The sequence below is a fragment of the Lepidochelys olivacea genome (genome assembly GCF_965140295.1).
Source record: "Lepidochelys olivacea isolate rLepOli2 genome assembly, chromosome: 26".
NCBI lineage: Eukaryota > Metazoa > Chordata > Testudines > Cheloniidae > Lepidochelys > Lepidochelys olivacea.
This window is the reverse complement of record NC_140436.1, coordinates 8142051-8160592: the sequence shown is the minus strand read 5'-3', so window position 1 is coordinate 8160592 and position 18542 is coordinate 8142051. Positions and strand designations below refer to the sequence as shown.

The 18542-nt window shown below is 41.9% G+C and overlaps 1 protein-coding gene across 1 annotated transcript in view; it reads left to right on the top strand.

Annotated features, from left to right (window-relative positions):
• ADRA1A (adrenoceptor alpha 1A) overlaps window positions 1-9407 on the top strand; it is a gene marked incomplete at its 3' end in the record, with an annotated part of 30896 nt that extends 21489 nt beyond the window's left edge. The window contains exon 2 of the mRNA XM_084615378.1: window positions 8887-9407. Coding sequence (XP_084471504.1) covers window positions 8887-9407 — 521 coding nt within the window. The remainder of the gene's footprint in view (window positions 1-8886) is intronic.
• Window positions 9408-18542: the final 9135 nt, after the last annotated feature.

Genomic DNA, 18542 nt, shown 5'->3' with positions numbered 1-18542 from the left:
AGACAGTATAATAGGCAGAATGTAATTGCCCTGTGTTGGTGTTTGTGCAGTATGTCAGGGCTAACACATTTATTGTTGCAGAATGTACCATGGCTCTACAATGACCAGAAATAATGAAGCCCTTGAAATGAAGCTCTATATGAAGGTTTCATAACTCAGTTGAACAACTCCAAATTTTTAGAGCTGAGCAGGAACTGCAATTTCTTGTTTTGTGGGACATTCCACCATTTCCGAATATATTTTTGTTCCAAATCAGGGGAAAGTGGTGAATTTTGGAAACTTAACATTTTAGGTCAGTTAAAACATCTTGTTTTGATTAAAATCAGAACATTTCATTTCAATGTAGACTTTTTATTTAATTTTTAATGTTTTTATCATATGCAATTAAATTTCAAAACGAAAAGTCATTTCTAAATTAACATTCTGTACTAAAAATGTCTAAATGGAGCACTTCTACATTACAATTAAAATTATTAGCTTTTTAATGAACATTTTATCAAAATAACACTTTCCACAGAAAGTTTCGGTTTGAACAAAACAGTATTTTCGACAGACTAGAATGTTTCTCCGGGTTTTTTTAAAGGATGCGTACGTACACTGCATATCATATTCTTTTGTAAATTATTATGCTTTTCAACCAAATTCCTATATATTTGCCCTCATGTTTTTTACACAGTAGCATTATGGAATAAGAGCCAATGCTATTATAGTCTTTGAGCACTCTGTGTGTTCATTTCTCATATTCATGGTGCTATTTTTGGACAGAGGATTGGGCCTTTATATTTATTGGTAATGAGTTGATATAAATCATCAAATAAGTGCCATAGTCAGTGGGATTCCTGTCTAGATTTTTCCAAGCAATGTGATTTTGATTCACTCTTTCAAGGGCAGACAGTACAGCACAATCGTGGCAGGAGATTACATGAGTCATGTCAAGCCTTCACTTGGTGCAGAATAAAAATTATACTGTTTTTGCACTTCATTACCCTTCGCTGCTTTGAGCACACTAAAGTGGCAAAGGATGTCATACCTCACAGTTGGCATATTTCTCCTTGTTTCACAGAGCAGGCGGGTGTAATACAGTGACAGACTCGTGAACTGGTAAAATCACACTGTAGAATGTAAGATTTGTAAATGCTGTATGGGGGATGGTTTTGTGATGAAGGCATAGGATGGGGAACCTGTAGATCTGGGTTCAATTCCAGATTTTGTGAGTAACCGGGGAAATTCACCTAAACTCTGTGTACTTTAGTTTCCCCAGCAATACAGTGGAAATAATTTTTGTGTCATAGGGGTCTTATGAGGGTTCATTCATTAATATCTGTAAAGTGCTTTGAAACTCATGGATGAAAGATAAATAAAATGTCTTTCCGTCCACAGAAGATACATCAAAACATTGCATTCTCCTATCACTCACATCAATTGACATCACTAGGGACCTTAGGGCTTCTGTCTGTATTAGCTGGGGTGTAATAATAGTAACTTGACATGGACATGAGCACCAGCCCAGATCTCGGTAACAGGACAATCTAAATTGTTGGCTCAAAATATATCCCTAGCTTTGGGGTGAGTAAAGTTCTGGCTTCAAGTTCTGCAGCATGAGATTAACATTTTATAGCCACAAAGCACTACACAAACACTAATTACACCAATAGTCTTGTATTATGTCCATTATACAGACGAGACACAGAGCTTAAAAGGTCTTGCCCAGACCACACAGTGGTTTAGAGTGTAAGTATCCTCAGTGCAGTTTACCATTGCTCTGCCCTTGTGCAAGCCATTTACACTGGTGTAAAGAGGGTGAAATATGCTACTGTTTTGATTGGGACAAATTTTACATTCCCTTTGACCTGATGTAAATGATGCCCATGCAACACCACTGAAGTAGACATACCAGATCTTCGGTTGGTGTCAATTTGCAAAGCTGCATTGATGCCCGGCCCAGTCCATGTATGTGAAAGCACAATTTTCTCTAAAATGTGCAAGTTGCATCTACCATGGGAATGAAAGAGTTAAGAAAGGAAGATGGTGGATTCTACAGATGGCAACCCATGTTTACGGTTAAAGCTACTCTGTGTCCTTTTCATGTACAATGTGCTGTTCCTAGATAGGAAGTTACTACATTGATCAACCAAAAAGGTTATATTAATAAATTAGCATACAAATCCCCCCACCCACCCAGAAAAGCAGGAACCTGGCTTTGACGCTGGCTATTTTCTATTTTTAACAGTCTTTGGCAGAGCGTTAGCATTCCATTTAAAATGAGCCAAAAGTCACAGCAAACAATTTTTTTTCACCCACTACTACATTTGGCTTCATAGAGCACTTCCTGGACTTGGATTTCATTTACCTTTTGCATTGAAACAAAAGGGGAAAAGAATGGACAAACTGATGTCACATTAATTCAATGGAACTGGGGCATCGTGGTCTCCTTAGGTGCCTTTGAAATTCCCAACCAAAAAGAATCTGTCAGAGAGATAATGAACAGTTGTAGGGCATTTTGTTATTACAGGGAAATAGCATTTGTATACTAAGAAATGTCTGGCATAGTCACGAAGAAAAATCATGAAATACTGATCTGATTTCTTTTGTACAACAGTTTGGATGAGTCACTTGGCAAAGAATTAAAATATTATCAGTGTTACATTGAATAGGAAAGGTATTTTCAATCAAAAAAGGCACATTCACACGGGCAAATGACTGTAATGTGCAATGCACGAGTAGCAGTTGTGATCCACAGCCAGACGTCTACCTGTTTGAAAATAAAGAGCAAGGTTCTCTGCTGTGCCTAGCCTGACTGTCAGGGAATCAGCTACAACTCTCTCATATGCTGCCTCAGTCATAGCCTGGGGCATCTTAAAGCAGCCTAGTGGCTGCTCTAATTTGCACCAATTGGCTGTGGTCCCTAAGAGACCTTGCACCAACTGAAGATAACTAGATTACACTGCACTCTGGCCACATGTCCCATTCCTCACTTGCCCCTAAGGTACTTCCTGTGCCCATCATTTCAGCTCAGAAAGTGAGGGTTTGTGTCATGGTGGGTAGACATCACTTTGCATCTGACAATAGGGATTGAAATCAGCAGAAGCAGCATGAGAGTCATTAATCATTCTCATCATTTGTGTGTCCAGTTCAGGCAATATCCTGATACCTTCTCACACACACATTCACCCAGAAAAACTCTTTTCAGTGCATGCAGCTTAAATAACTTTTCTGAACTTTCTAAGTTTCAGTTTGAACACGTATCCAGAAGCAGTTGAGTTCAGATCCTACAGATGAACCCATACATTCCCCTACATTTTCAAAAGTCGCCTTGTCTTAGGCTCCCCTGAGACCAGAATGAAACACTGTAGTGTTCAGGAACTGCTTTCTGGCATGGTTCAAGAGCAGAGAAGCATTAATGCAATGAATCCAAACTTCTTCAGCTTGGGGGGTTTGGTTGGGCACACAAAGGTCAGGGGGGTGATCTGAACTTCCCCAAAGTTCAGTTCAATTTGAGATCTTTTGTCTTCATTCAGGCCCATGTCTCTAACAGTATCATTGTATGTATGATTTTGGAGAACAAAAATGATGAATGTTTGTTTTCTGGCGAACTTCATGTGTTGTGCAAATAAGTACAACAATATCCCTATCAATCTAGGCATGTTTATGATTTCACAGGGCGGGGGGGATATGTCAATGATAAAAGAGCTATTGATCAAAATCTTGGCTGTAAAGACCCAAACAAGCAAATTGTGTTTTCTGGGAAGTTGGGATGATGTTTATATCCAAGATATGTTGTCCAAAGTAATCACAGATTTTGGAACGATCGGGTCACATTATTGGAGGCAAGTACTTTGAAAGCATAATAATGAACGATCTTTCCCTCAAAAACCTGTTAAGGATTTCATGCGATGGTGGATCTGCAGCAGAAAGTGGTCCTAGAGGCTTTATTATTTACCATGGGCCCCCAGAACAGGCAATATTTTGACAGCATGGAATCCAGTTCTCTGTTTCATTCACAGCCAGACGGCACTGTTTTCATTTCCAAGAAACTTGAGCGTCTGAGCGAAGGCACTGTGGGATCTTATTACAGGCGAATTTCTAGTGTTATTCTGGAACCGCTAACCGGCAGCGTTGTAAACAATTCTCCACAAGCATCAGTGTGCCATCTTCGGTATCCTAGCGGCGTTTCTATATTTTGGTCATTATGGCCCTGATTCAGCAAATCACTTAGGCACGTGCCTCTCTTCATGTTACAAGCATCATTTGAATAACGTCGGTAAGCTTTCTTACTATAACTAACGTTTATGGGTGAAGTGTACCATCATGTAGCAGGCCAGTCTGAAGCCTATGCACCACTTACATCCTCGGAATGAAAGAATGCCACACATTCTAGCAACACTTTCAGCCACTTTGCTTAAGTGGGACATGCCGGATGCGTAGGTGTTGTGCTGGGCCTCTGCCCAAGAATGAATCTTACTCTACAAGCGCCAAGCAGAATTATTAGTAAGGGTGGCTACAAACAACACTAGAACATGTGACATCCCTGGCAAGAAAACACCAATATTGATAAAAAAACAACAAAAAACGAGGAGTCCGGTGGCACCTTAAAGACTAACAAATTTATTTGGGCGTAAGCTTTCTTGGGTAAAAAACCCACTTGGCATTTTGCCCATGAAAGCTTGTAGCAAAATAAATGTACTAGTCTTTAAGGTGCCACCGGACTGCTCGTTGTTTTTGTGGATACAGACTAACACGGCCACCCCGCTGATACTTGACAAATATTTATGAATTAATTAGTTAATTCATTAGTGACTTGGGTAATGGAATGGACGGTATGTTTATAATATTTGCAGAATACACCAAGCTGGGAAGGGTTGCGAGCACTTTGGAGGACAGGATTAGTATTCAAAACAACCTGGACAAATTAAAGAATTGGTTTGAAATCAACAAAATGCAATTCAGTAACGACAAGTGCCAAGTACTTCACTTAGGAAGGAAAAACAAATGCACAGCTAAAAAATGGGGAATTGGCTAGGCGGTGGTGGCCTCACAAATTGAATGTGAGTCAACAATGTGATGCAATTACAAAAACGGCTAATATTCTGAGGTGCATTAATGGGAATGTTATCCTGAGCTACTTGGCACTGGTGAGGCGTCAGCTGGAGAATCGTCTCCAATCCTGGGCACCTCACTTTAGGAAAGATGTGGACAGATTTGAGAGAGTCCAGAGGAGAGCTAAAAAATAATAAAAGGTTTAAAAAACCTGATCTATGGGGAAGAGTTTAAAAAATTGAGCAACTTTAGTATTTAAATAAGGCTGAGGAAAGCTCTGATAGTCTTTAAATACGTTAAGGGCTCTTATAAAGAGGATGGTGATCAATTGTTCTCCTTTTCCACGAGAAGGTAGGACAAGAAGTAGTGGGCTTATGCTGCTGCAAAGGAGATTTAGGGTAGATATTAGGAAAATCTTTCTAATTATCAGGGTAGTTAAGCACCGGAGCAGGCTTCCAAAGGACGTTGTAGAATCCCCATTATTGGAAGTTTTTAAGAAGAAGCTGGACAAACACCTGTCAGGGATGGTCTAGGTTTACATTGTTCTGCCTCAGCGCAGGGGACTGGACTTGATTTCTCGAGCCTGGCATTTCTAGGATTCTATGTCAAGCTGGTTGAAAAAACAGTTTAAAAAAAATCACTGGCTTTGATAAACCTTTTTTACTGTTTGGTTTTTTTTAATTTCAACAAAAAAATCTGAAAATCAAAAAAATTTATCCAGCGCTACCCCGGCTAAATAACTTTTTTTTTTTTTTTAAGTGGTGACTTTTTTGAAGGGGTAGAGGTGGCATCAGTCAAAATCTGAATTTTTGGCCATTTTAAAAATTTTGAACCGCTCCAGTAGGAACATACTCAGGCTAATCTTTCTGCTCATGGGATAAAATCTTTTAAAATGGAAAAGTTACAGTAAGAATTTTATGTTAAGTACGTTTGGAATAGCTGCTTTTACAATAAGGTGAAAAGACTGCCTTCTGCCAAAGAGCTGCGTCTCAAAGATTAGAGGAATGTAGTGCAATGCAGTGAAAACAGCATAACTCCATGGTCATTTAAAGACTACACAATTGTCCTCCTTCATGACCGTTCAGAGCCTCAGAGCAACAGCTGGGATAGACCACGCAGCTCCTGGCGCTTATGCTAAAGGAAAGTATCTAGTAGGTATTTGCAGTACAGGGTTTAAGATACACATGCAAGCAGTTCTGGTTCCAGCCTGGAAAATGACAGGGGTAGGTACCCACACAAGCCAGTCCATTACAGTAGATGTCCCGTGCTATTAGTCAAAAACAAATCGCTGGCGTGCTTTGTGGCTTTTGTAAATCTGTGGGGACAGAGCGTACCCCAAACGGCTGGCTACTTTCTTTGATAGGAGAAGGTTTCTTAAAAATCAATAAATTCATTGAACAATTGCTTTTTTTTTTTTTTTGGTACAGAGTGTTAACCAAGCAGGGAGATTTTTAGGTCGGCCTGTGTCTTGCACACATATCCATACATTTCCCCACGTTGCAGGCGAGCTGGAGCCCACGGTTATTAAGCAGAGGGAGACGGGTCATGTGATCCCTTCAAAAAATGATACCTGTACTGGCTTTGCACTTACAATCAGTGTTCCCTGTAGCCGACTACAGTTGAACAAAGTATCGGCCCGTTTTGGCTTTGAGCCACCCTTTCCCTTCCCTTTTTAATTAGCTCCATGAGAAACAGCCTTACCATTCTAGCAACTTCAGTTAACCACTGCTAAGCACTCCCACTGCAGGATAGTAAAGACATTTTGCAACTCCTACGGTTTATACAGCTATTGCTCAAGGGCCTGGTCTGTGCTTGTTGCAAACAATGGGAACCTTTCCATTGGCTTTTGTGAATTTTGGCTTAGGCGCATGATGCTGAAAAATCTGTGGGCTGGGATTTTTGAAGGATCCTAAGTGAGGGAGGCATCCAGGTCCTTTAGGATCCTTTAAAAATTCCTGTGTGAACGTGGTCATTGGGCTGCCCATTAGCTGGGATCCCAGAGGTGGCCATTTCAAATCCCATTAAGTTGTCTCCTTGCTTATCCGAGCAGTCTGGTGCATGAGCTCCTGGGAGAAAGTAATTTCCCTTTGTCACCTCCTTTCACCAAACTATGGACTCTGTAGAACCTAAAATATGAAATTACTGCTGCATCTGTAACTGAACAGATAGGGTCCCCTGGGACAGTTATTACATACTGTCATAAATATAAAGGGAAGGGTAAACCCCTTTGAAATCCCTCCTGGCCAGGGGAAAGCTCCTCTCACCTGTAAAGGGTTAAGAAGCTAAAGGTAACCTCGCTGGCACCTGACCAAAATGATCAATGAGGAGACAAGATACTTTCAAAAGCTGGGAGGAGGGAGAGAAACAAAGGGTCCGGAGGAGGGAGAGAAACAAAGGGTCTGTGTGTCTGTCTGTATGCTGCTTTTGCCAGGGACAGAACAGGAATGGAGTCTTAGAACTTTTAGTAAGTAATCTAGCTAGGTATGTGTTAGATTATGATTTCTTTAAATGGCTGAGAAAAGAATTGTGCTGAATAGAATAACTATTTCTGTCTGTGTATCTTTTTTGTAACTTAAGGTTTTGCCTAGAGGGGTTCTCTATGTTTTTGAATCTAATTACCCTGTAAGATATCTACCATCCTGATTTTACAGGGGGGATTTCTTTATTTCTATTTACTTCTATTTTTTATTAAAAGTCTTCTTGTAAAAAACTGAATGCTTTTTCATTGTTCTCAGATCCAAGGGTTTGGGTCTGTGGTCACCTATGCAAATTGGTGAGGCTTTTTATCCAACATTTCCCAGGAAAAGGGGGGTGCAAGTGTTGGGAGGATTGTTCATTGTTCTTAAGATCCAAGGGTCTGGGTCTGTAGTCACCTAGGCAAATTGGTGAGGCTTTTTACCAAACCTTGTCCAGGAAGTGGGGTGCAAGGTTTTGGGAAGTATTTTGGGGGGAAGGACACGTCCAAACAGCACTTCCCCAGTAACCAGTATTAGTTTGGTGGTGGTAGCGGCCAGTCCAAGGACAACGGGTGTAATATTTTGTACGTTGGGGAAGTTTTGACCTAAGCTGGTAAAGATAAGCTTAGGAGAGGAGGAGCTGGTAAAGATAAGCTTACATCTGTATGTGGGGACCTGCATGAAAAACCTCCTAAGCTTATCTTTACCAGCTTAGGTCAAAACTACAGACTTTTAATAAAAAATAGAAGTAAATAGAAATAAAGAAATCCCCCCTGTAAAATCAGGATGGTAGATATCTTACAGGGTAATTAGATTCAAAAACATAGAGAACCCCTCTAGGCAAAACCTTAAGTTACAAAAAAGATATACAGACAGAAATAGTTATTCTATTCAGCACAATTCTTTTCTCAGCCATTTAAAGAAATCATAATCTAACACATACCTAGCTAGATTACTTACTAAAAGTTCTAAGACTCCATTCCTGTTCTGTCCCTGGCAAAAGCAGCATACAGACAGACACACAGACCCTTTGTTTCTCTCCCTCCTCCCAGCTTTTGAAAGTATCTTGTCTCCTCATTGGTCATTTTGGTCAGGTGCCAGCGAGGTTACCTTTAGCTTCTTAACCCTTTACAGGTGAGAGGAGCTTTCCCCTGGCCAGGAGGGATTTCAAAGGGGTTTACCCTTCCCTTTATATTTATGACACATACTGTCTATGTAATTGTAGAGCACCATACATTCGGAAATGTTCTCTTCCCCAGGAGGAATGAGTCCGTTTTCGGAGCATCCAAAAATCATGAACTTGACTTGTTTTCATTGTTATCTCTCTTACACTTTGACTATCTGCAATTTCTCGCCAGTTTTATCTTAACACTCCCTGTATTTTCCATTCCAGGCGTTTTCTTTCCTGCACTCAAGCCCTCAGACACGGTTTTTAAAATAACGTTTTGGCTTGGGTATTTGAACAGCTGCATCAACCCGATCATCTACCCGTGCTCGAGTCAAGAGTTTAAAAAAGCCTTCCAGAATGTCCTGCGAGCCCAATGTCTCACAAGGAAGCAAGCAGCCAACAAGCATTCCCTTAGCTTCAGTCTGAACCAGCCAGCTAGGCCCAGTATGGACAGTGCCAAGGATGTTGTCTGTATCCCTGTAGGGTCAGGGGAAACCTTCTATAGGATTTCCAAGTCCCATGGGGTCTGCGAGTGGAAGATTTTCTCCACCATGCAAAGCATGTCTACAAAAAGTGCAATCTCTAAAGACAAGTCCAGCTGCACCAGAGCCAAAGTGAAGAGCAAAGGTTTCCTGAGGACATGCTGCTGTGCTGGCCCATCAAGGAGCATCGCTCGGGAGAACCGTAACGTGCCGACCATTAAAATACACACTATCTCCGTCGGTGAAAACGGGGAGAATGTCTAAAGGTTCGAAATCTCTAATGGGATTGGGGAGGAGGGGGGATCTTTACATGCAACTTTTCAGCTCCGGCAACCCTGCTCTGCTGGAATAGTTCTGCTAGCAGGAAGTTGTTCTTTTTAATGGGAAGTAGGGTCGGATACTGAAGTAGGGGGAGTGACCTGAATCAAAGGAGCAGCACGTCTTAACACAGTGTGGATCAAAGCTTTTTAAAACTGAAGTCTTTGAGAGTTGTGGACTTGATTCAAAGCCCATTGAAGTCAATGGGAATCTTTCCATTTATTTTAATGGGCATTGAAGCCCCAAAGCACCTTTAAGCACTGGCCCCTTGAAATGACTGTAACATCATTTCCCTACCGTTTAAAAGGCTTGATTTTCACTGTCTCTTCTTTTTAAAGCTCCGGCGATTCTGATTTTGAAGTGCAATGGGGTGAAGGGAAGGGGACAAGAACATCTAATGTATCTTGCGAGAGAGAATTATAAATATACCGTGGTGGTTTCAGCATGGGTACATTCGGAGAGCTCAAACGTTAAAGCCACTTCATGATATAACCTTTTTTTTTACGGCTGGACCGGTTGATCCAACAGCAACAGAAGTTAAGGGAAATGGGGAAAGAAAGCATTCATTGTAATATTATGTATCTCTGAATGGTCTCAGTGAAGCGAGTTCTGACAGGAAGACTTTTCAACTTCAGATCACCTCTGCTGCTCAGTTAAGGTCCAGTCCTGAGAGGCTGTGAGCACCCTAGATTCCTGCTGATGCAAATAGAGAGTTGACAACACATTGGGTCAGGTCCACAGTTGGTGCAGATCAGTGTAGTTCCATTGACTTCAGTGCCCATGGAACTACGTTAATCTACACCAGCTGGGGATCTGGCCCTCTGTAACTTGCAGAAGTCCCCTGACCCCAAAGCTGTCTGAAGTTCAGTGGGTTCGGCTTTCAGGGCTTGGTGAGGCTAGTCCCTTCCGCTTTGTGTTTTAGAATCTAGTAAATTCCATCTCAAGGAAACACTTGATGAAAGGGGGGTGAATTTCACCTCGTTTCAGAAACTTGCCACAATATTCTTTTCTTTTCTTTTTTAAACACACTGGTCATCCCAGACTCATTCAAAATGTTTCTGAGCCTTACTGCTTTTATAACAAAACTCGAAACCAGGCAAGATGTGTGTATCCTGGGGTTTCCAGGAGACCTTTGTACTCAGTCATATTTTCCAGTCTCTAGAAGGTCCAGGGGGGGCCATTTAAAAGTTCAAGACTTCCTGCTCCAGCTACTTGCCAGAGCCACAAAATCTTCCTATAATGTAGCACACAAGAGTTGCAGATGTGAGGCTGCCCTGCTGTGTATTTGTACTGCATTCTCTTCTTGATGCCTTCTCTGCAATGTAGTGAGCCTCTCACACGGTTTTGAGCACCAGGCCCTTCATTCCTGTTCAGATCAATGGGAGTTACATGCACAAATGTGTTAAGGATGCACCCCCAAGGAGAATGGGCCCTCCCTTGTAGATGTGGGTGAAAAAAGCATTTGGGAGCCTGTTGTATTTTCCCTTAGGTATTCAAACAAATAAACAATTCAGGATCTGAAAGAAACAGTGGGAGGAATTATTTGCACAACATCAGATATAAGCAGCGCATAACATAATTACCCACTGAGCCTGCCAAATAATAACGCAGCTTCCTTGGCATGAAGCATAGACGTCTTTCCCAGTATGGAAGGGCCCGTTACTGTGAGGCACTGAATGCCTAGTGATCTGAATGGGAATTATAGGTGTCCAGCACATCGAGAGGACATTTGGAATTTTGCAGGGCAAGGCTTTGAAAAGGCCCCTGAATAATATCGATGAGGCATCATTATTCATTCTCTCATTCAATAATAATTCCAACATTTGGCAGGGTTTGATCCCCACTGCATGTCTTTCATTTGTACATCCCTGAGACACTTGTTTGCTTCTGAGAACCCATGCAGCACCATCAGGTCCTTACGAATTGTCTTGGAGACTTTGCAAAACTAGAATTTACAAGGTCGCTTCACATAGTTCTGGCAGCGTAAAGCAGCCTTGAGGTGAGTGTAAATGTAATTTGCACCCACGCTGAGGCTCCTTTACACAGCCAGAGTGGTATAAACAGACCGAGTGTAAATGCGAATCGAGCCCAAAGTAAACAAGCAGTAAAAAGAGCTAAATAGGAATAGCGTTTTCTGTTCAATAAACTTCCAATCAAACCGTCACCACACCTTGGGGACAGGTTCACAAAGGTATTTAGGCACCGAAAGATGCAGATTGGCACCTAGTGGGAGTTATAAAAATACCTAAGTGAGTTAGATGCTTAACTTCCATTGACTTTAGGTACCTAATCAGCTAAGAGCACTTCTGTAAAATCTAGTAGGGGCCCATCTGCATATTTAGGCATCTAAATCTGGCCTTTGGTGTCTAACCGTCAGAGGTCAGATTCCAAGTGTACTCACAACAAGCTTGCTCACAAACGATCTAGAAGCCATGAACGATTTGCCCAAATGAAATCATTTTGAATGATGAATTCAAGAAAATTTGCAGACAGTTCACAAACAGAGGCAAAATTGTCCAACTAAAATTTTCCCTAAATTTTTACTCTGCTCTACTCTAAATGCATTAAAATCGTTGTTTTAGGTTACTGAAATCACAGTTGTTAACACAATACAAAGTGCCCAATCCCATTGAGGCAAGATCCTTGCTACCGATCTCAAAAGGGATCAAAAGCGAAATCTGTAAAAGGAAGGCGGGGGGAGGGGAGAGGAATGTGCTTGTTTGCAGATCCAATTGCTGCTATCATGCCAGCGTGATTCAAAGATTTCACAAAGGTGGAGAGGCATGAACCATCTTGAGAAGCGAGCTTTTTCTTTCCTTTATAACAATCAAGAGCACTTTAGGCCCTCTATGGGTGCCTGTCATTTTCCTCACAACTGTGATTGCCTCAGATAAGTGTTTTGTGTGAGTTTACAGGCACTGAAAGAATACCATGTGTTCACGGCAAATTTGCAAGGTGGCAGTTGACCGACTAGGGATGATCCCGAGGAGCGTAGATTCTGCTTCGCTCCTCATCTTAAAACAATTTGCAGATTTTCTGAAGCAGCTAGGCAAGAGGCAAAACATAGGCCTAGCCATGTGCTTGTTCCCGCTGTCGGGAACATGAGTTGTGTATAGGCCTGTGACGTAAACAGGGGAGAAGCAATTTGCAGTGGCAAGTGGTCTGAATCCCTGTAGGATCAGGGGAACCTTCCAAAAGATTTCCTAAAACAATCACATATTCCAAACCTCAGATGTCACAGAGGGCATACACACAGACAGGTCACTTCTGAATGAAATCAAATTTCCCCAAAAAAGGAATAGAGTAAACCAAGAAAAGGGCTAATCCGTGAACACTTCCTGTAATGTAGTCATTACTCACTTGATTAGCCCCGTTAATTTTACTGGGATTAAGGGCTGCAGGATCAAGCGGTTAATGGCCGTTCTCGTTACTAGATCACTGATCATAATGGGGAGCCCAAATTCTCCAGGTAAATGACCAAACAGCCAACCATGCACCCAGTGAAGCTGAAGGGGATCTTCATTAGGCTGCTGCTGTGATTGCCTTTCTTGCCTTTAATTTGCAACACCCAATACTATTGCTTTTCAAGCTTCAGGCCTCTGTGCTGTAGTCCTTTAGACTGGTCACTCTAACAATGTTTTGGGCACCCATCTAACCCTCCCAAGGGGCTGCCTGCCTGCCAATGACGATAGAATGTTGCTGCAGATTACGGACAGGCCTCTTATTACCATCTGAGTTTAGGTAGAAATTCTGTTAACCAAGCAGTGTTAGGGCTCATATCCTCTGTGGACCAGCCATGTGGGGCCCTCTTGACCCCAACTGAGCAAGCTTCACATTCTCTCTAGTTGAGGATAGTGGTACAAATATACACTATCCTGTATGTTATAGCACAATCGGGATACTCTCTGGGAATGCGACTTGTTTGGGGACAGTGTGAACTAAAGTCCCTGACATAATTAAGGCTGCTGTTTAGCCCTTCAAGCATACTATTTAGTAGTGGTATAATTGCTAATCTTGCTGACATTAATTCATCTCTGTTTCCACCCATAAAGGTGCTACCTATAAATAAAGGTTGACAGCACACTTGAGCTGTCCAGCATGAGAGCTAAATTAAATTATAAGGGCAGTGCTGAGGTTTTTCCAATTCATCAAAGCTTCATCGCATTCTGCAGGTCAGTAAATGACACTTGATAGCTTTCTTTGCACTGAGGGAGTGAGGCAACGAGTTTAGTTGATTGGACGAATTAAACACCGCCATTTGTTCAGTTCTCCCATATGAATGTTGTATAAGAAAACTAGAGAATATCTTAAATAGTTTAAATTAGAGATGGGATTAAATCAAAACCCCGAATCTGAACCCCTCTGACTCTCAAATGGTATATAAGCCTGGACCCCAAATTTGTGGCACCAGCCCATCTGTCGTTAAAAGAAGCAGCCCACCTTTGCTTTAAACCACCCTTTAGAACTGAACTGAACCTTTCTAAAGATTTGGAAATAAAGTCCAGGATTTGAAACCAGCAAGTGTTGAAATATGCCATGAAAACATTTATTCTCATGGTATTTCAAGCCAAGACGAGAAGCAGAAGAGATGGAAATCTCACAAGAAAGCCCTGCTCTTGTGAGGTTCCCAGCCAAGTTTCGCAATCTCAAGGGGTTCAAATACTTTGGATACCAAACCTGAACTCTAAAACATTTGAAAAGTGCCCATCAGACTTTCTTAACATGAATATTACTGGCTAGAGCTTGAAATCTTCAGAAGTTGGATGCACAGTCAAAGTCTACGTGACATCAAGTTACTGACCAATCACATCCGATGGACAAACTGTTGTTTCCATCACTCATCTCCTCACTTCTTCTGGAGTGCACGGTTTACACTGTTGCTTTTTCAGAAACGTATATTTTCATATGCTGTACAATGAGGGATTATTGTACAGCTATAAATAGTCTGGAGCAGATGGGACAGTAATTTCAGAGTAATCTTAAAATAATGTTATATTAAAAACCTGAAATGTTATTCAAAAGATGGCACCATGTTCACGTGGTATAAAAATAGACAGGCAGTCAAGGTCATCTCTGACTCAGAATGCTCCTACTTGTGAAAGTCAAAAGCCAGAATGATTAAGAGTTTAACCCCAAAAGTTCCTCTTCAGCCATGTCGAGATACTGAGAATTGACTCCACGTAAACATTGGCTATTTTACTGCTGGGACATGATTGCTCGTAGTCTAGTCTCTCAATGTACCACATCCCAAGAGTAAACTGGGATAAAACCACAAATCCAGAATGGCAGGAGGCCATTAGAAACTGATGGGGGTGTGGTATCTCTCTACCAGAGCTGCTACTCCCTGCTGGTCTGCATGTTGAGATATTGAGCTCAGAAGCTGAATTTAGATTCTCTGCACAGCAGTGTAACCAGAAGGTTACTAGTCTGCTTGGCCTGGTTTAAACACCTCCCATGGAGTGGTAGAGGCTGAGGGAACCGGGCTTGTTAAGTCTGCAGAAGAGAAGAGTGAGGGGGGATTTGACAGGAGCCTTCAACTACCTGAAGGGGGGTTCCAAAGAGGATGGAGCTCGGCTGTTCTCAGTGGTGGCAGACGACAGAACAAGGAGCAGTGGTCTCAAGTTGCAGTGGGGGAGGTTTAGGTTGGATATTAGGAAAAACTATTTCACTAGAAGGGTGGTGAAGCTCTGGAATGGGTTACCTGGGGAGGTGGTAGAATCTCCATCTTTAAAGGTTTTTAGGGCCTGGCTTGACAAGCCCTGGCTGGGATGATTTAATTGGTGTTGGTCCTGCTTTGAGCGGGGGGTTGGACTAGATGACCTCCTGAGGTCTCTTCCAACCCTAATCTTCTATGAGTCTATGATTCATGGAACACTCTTAGAAGAATCAATTTGAGGAACCTCCCTTTCAGTCATAGTCACCGTAGGCTGACATGGTGTATTTGCCATTCTGTCACCCTCTGCAAAGGCCATTTGTGATGACAGAACACGATGCTCCGCACGCATACCCCTTTTAGTTTCCATTCAGAGGAGGGGATCAAATTTCTCTTCTTTCAGAGGATCCTGGAAATATTCAAACCATAACACTAGCCACTTCTCCACTAACACTATCGCTGCTGTCACATTTGCCAGCAAGTATAAATGCACACATTTGGTTTCGCTCACCCAACAGGGAATCTCTGTATGAAAACTGCCAAAAACTTGCTGAACACAGACGCTCGTCAAGTTGACGGACATTTGGGTTGATGGTTTCCAAAGCTATTTCGGGAACTCTGGGGAAAATAAAATGACTGGCAGCCCGTATGTTTCTTGTTTAAAGTGAATTCGGCATTGAGGAATGATTGACAGCCTTGAGGAGTGAAGGTCTCTATTATCCGTCAAATAGGCATTCGCAGTGCAGCTTCCCTCAATGCCCTGCCAGTTACTACTGTTTGTGTTACCAGAGCACCCGACTGAGATCAGGGCTCTGTTGTGGTAGGTGTTCTTTGAACGCATAGTGAGAGAGAGCTGCTAGCCCAAACAGCTTACAATCTAAATAGATCAAGGGTAGGAGGGGAAGTAGAGGCAAATAGGGCTTGCCCAAGGTCATCAACAGAGCTGGAAACAGAGCCCAGGTTGCCTGACTCCCAGTCCAGTGCTCTGCATACCAGACTATGCTGCCGCTCTGATTTAAGTGAACCCCACAGAAAGCGGAGAGAGGAGTACTGCCCATTCCCTCATTTTACTGAGTCAGACAACCGAGGCCTCGGTCCTGAGTGGAGCTGAGCATCTCCCATGGAGCCCTGAGCATCCTCAGCTCCCAGAGTCTCTGAGAAGAACTCAGCGTTGTCAGCCCCACACAGGAGGCTCTCAGCTATTTGCTGGCTTCAAATGTATATTGACACCATTGGCCAAACAGAAGCAAAAAGCCACAAAAGGAAGCAGAGTTTGATCAGCATTCCACCACCTGGAGTTTGGTCAGACTTTATCATCTATTGATTTTTCGGGTTTATATTCCCTCGAGCAAACACTTTTAGAATCCTATTGTCTGTAACTGTGGATTTTTTTCTATTATCCCTGTAAATGTCTGACACTTTTTCTGATTCACGCTAAGCCTTGGCCCCAGTGGTATCTTATGGGGGGTGAGTCCCAATGGTTAATTACCCGTTGTGTAAAAATTATCCATTGGGTAAATGGGTTTCTTTTGGCACCTCCAGTCTTACTATGATAGTAAAACGTCCCTGCCTCGACCGTATCTATTTTGTGGAAGGGACGAGTTTATTGAATTGGATGTTCTGTGGGTCATATCCTGCACCCAGTGACGTCAGTAACGTAACTCCCCTCGATTTACAGCAGGATTTATTTTAATTATAGGCATATCTATGATGCTCATCCCGCCACACCAGCTGAGCACCTTGTTAATGAGTGAATTAACATAATGCCTATGTGGGTAAGAAAATGATGTTCCCGTTTTATAAGTAGAGAAACTGAGGCACAGAGAAGGTAAATGACTTGCCGAAGGAAGCCTTTAGCAGCCGTGGGGGCAGAATCCATATTACCTGGCATCCAGTTGCATGCCTGAATCACAAATTAATCCTTTTCTCCTAAAACTGAGTGAGGTAGAGGATTTAACCCCAGGCATGACAGGTTACAGCCAATGGCATTTATTTCTCCTAGTTGGTTATTTCTATCCTTTCTGCAAAAATTCCAGCCATCATCTGTAAGAACTCAGCAATAACCTATAAGTGCTTACCAAGCAGCAGAGAGATGGGAGGGCATAACAGCTAGCAAGCAAAAGTCTGGTAATGATCCAGCTTTGTTTACTGAGCTGCTATTTATCTTTGTTTACCACATTAGTTACATTCTATTTCAAACCATCATTTCACTCAGTGCCCTTTTAATCTCACTGGCCTTTTGGTTTTTCATTTGTTTTCCCACCAAGCCCAATAGCCCTAGAACAACTCCCATAAACCCACAGCCAGTTGTTTACAAGGCTCGCTTTCTTGCCAGATTAAAATGAGACACTCCACGAACTCAAGGGGGAAGGGTGGAAATATCTGTACAAATAATCCAGTGGTTTCGTAGCTAGACACATAAGTGAACAGAATCGTCAATATCTATAACCTGCAACTCAATCAAAAACGTAATCAACTCGTTTTAAAGGGTATTCACAGGTAGATATTGTCGTATTCATGACAGTATTATGAAACTCCTAGATTCTGGGAGAAAGTTTATAGTGCATTGAAAATAAAATTCTTCTACCCAGTTTGATTAATGGAATTGAATCACTGTAGCTCCCAAGAGGAGATTCAACATTTGTATTAAAAGTTCAAGTAAAAGGTCATGCCTTATATAGAGAGTCACTGCATATTATTCATGCTGGCAAAGAAGCGGAAGAAAGAGAACACACGAGCTATGGAGGATATGAAAAGATAGAAGGAAGAGCTATATATTGCACTCTACTGAAGTATGAAATAATGTATCTTTTAAGGTCTGACACACAGAAAGGAGCTAGGGTAATGTGGATTATTATCTCTCTGTTATAGCAAACATAAATCCATGTTGAAAAATATCTTCTGCTTTAAATATCATGACACCTTGCAATCTCTTGCAGCATAGTCCAGAATGGCCACGTATTTATACTAAAAACAATACAAAAATATGAATTCATAGTACTCTGTGTTTCAGACTGAACAGCAAAATGTGTGCCTATTGATCCATATTTATCCGGTAACACTTGGGCCTGTGTAAGACAGTTCTGTGAAGCAAGACAGAGCTCAGAAATCCAACCAGCATTTCTACAATTTTCCACATGAAAAAACCTGCCCGCTGATACGTGAGATCTCAGCTAATGATCACCGCACCGTTATGTTTTGTGAGACTATAAATATCTTCGCTGAATGTTGCTGGCCGGTTATTTGTACTCTATATGTTATGACAGTCAGAATTATGGTTTTAACGCTTACCTAGTTATTGGTTGCAGAAATATGCTTGGTTTCCTTCCACTGATTGCAGCATTTTACATCCACACCGTACAAGATGGGCTGCCAAAATTTAAGATATTTCACTCTCATGGAATGGGCACCACATATTCTGAATATGG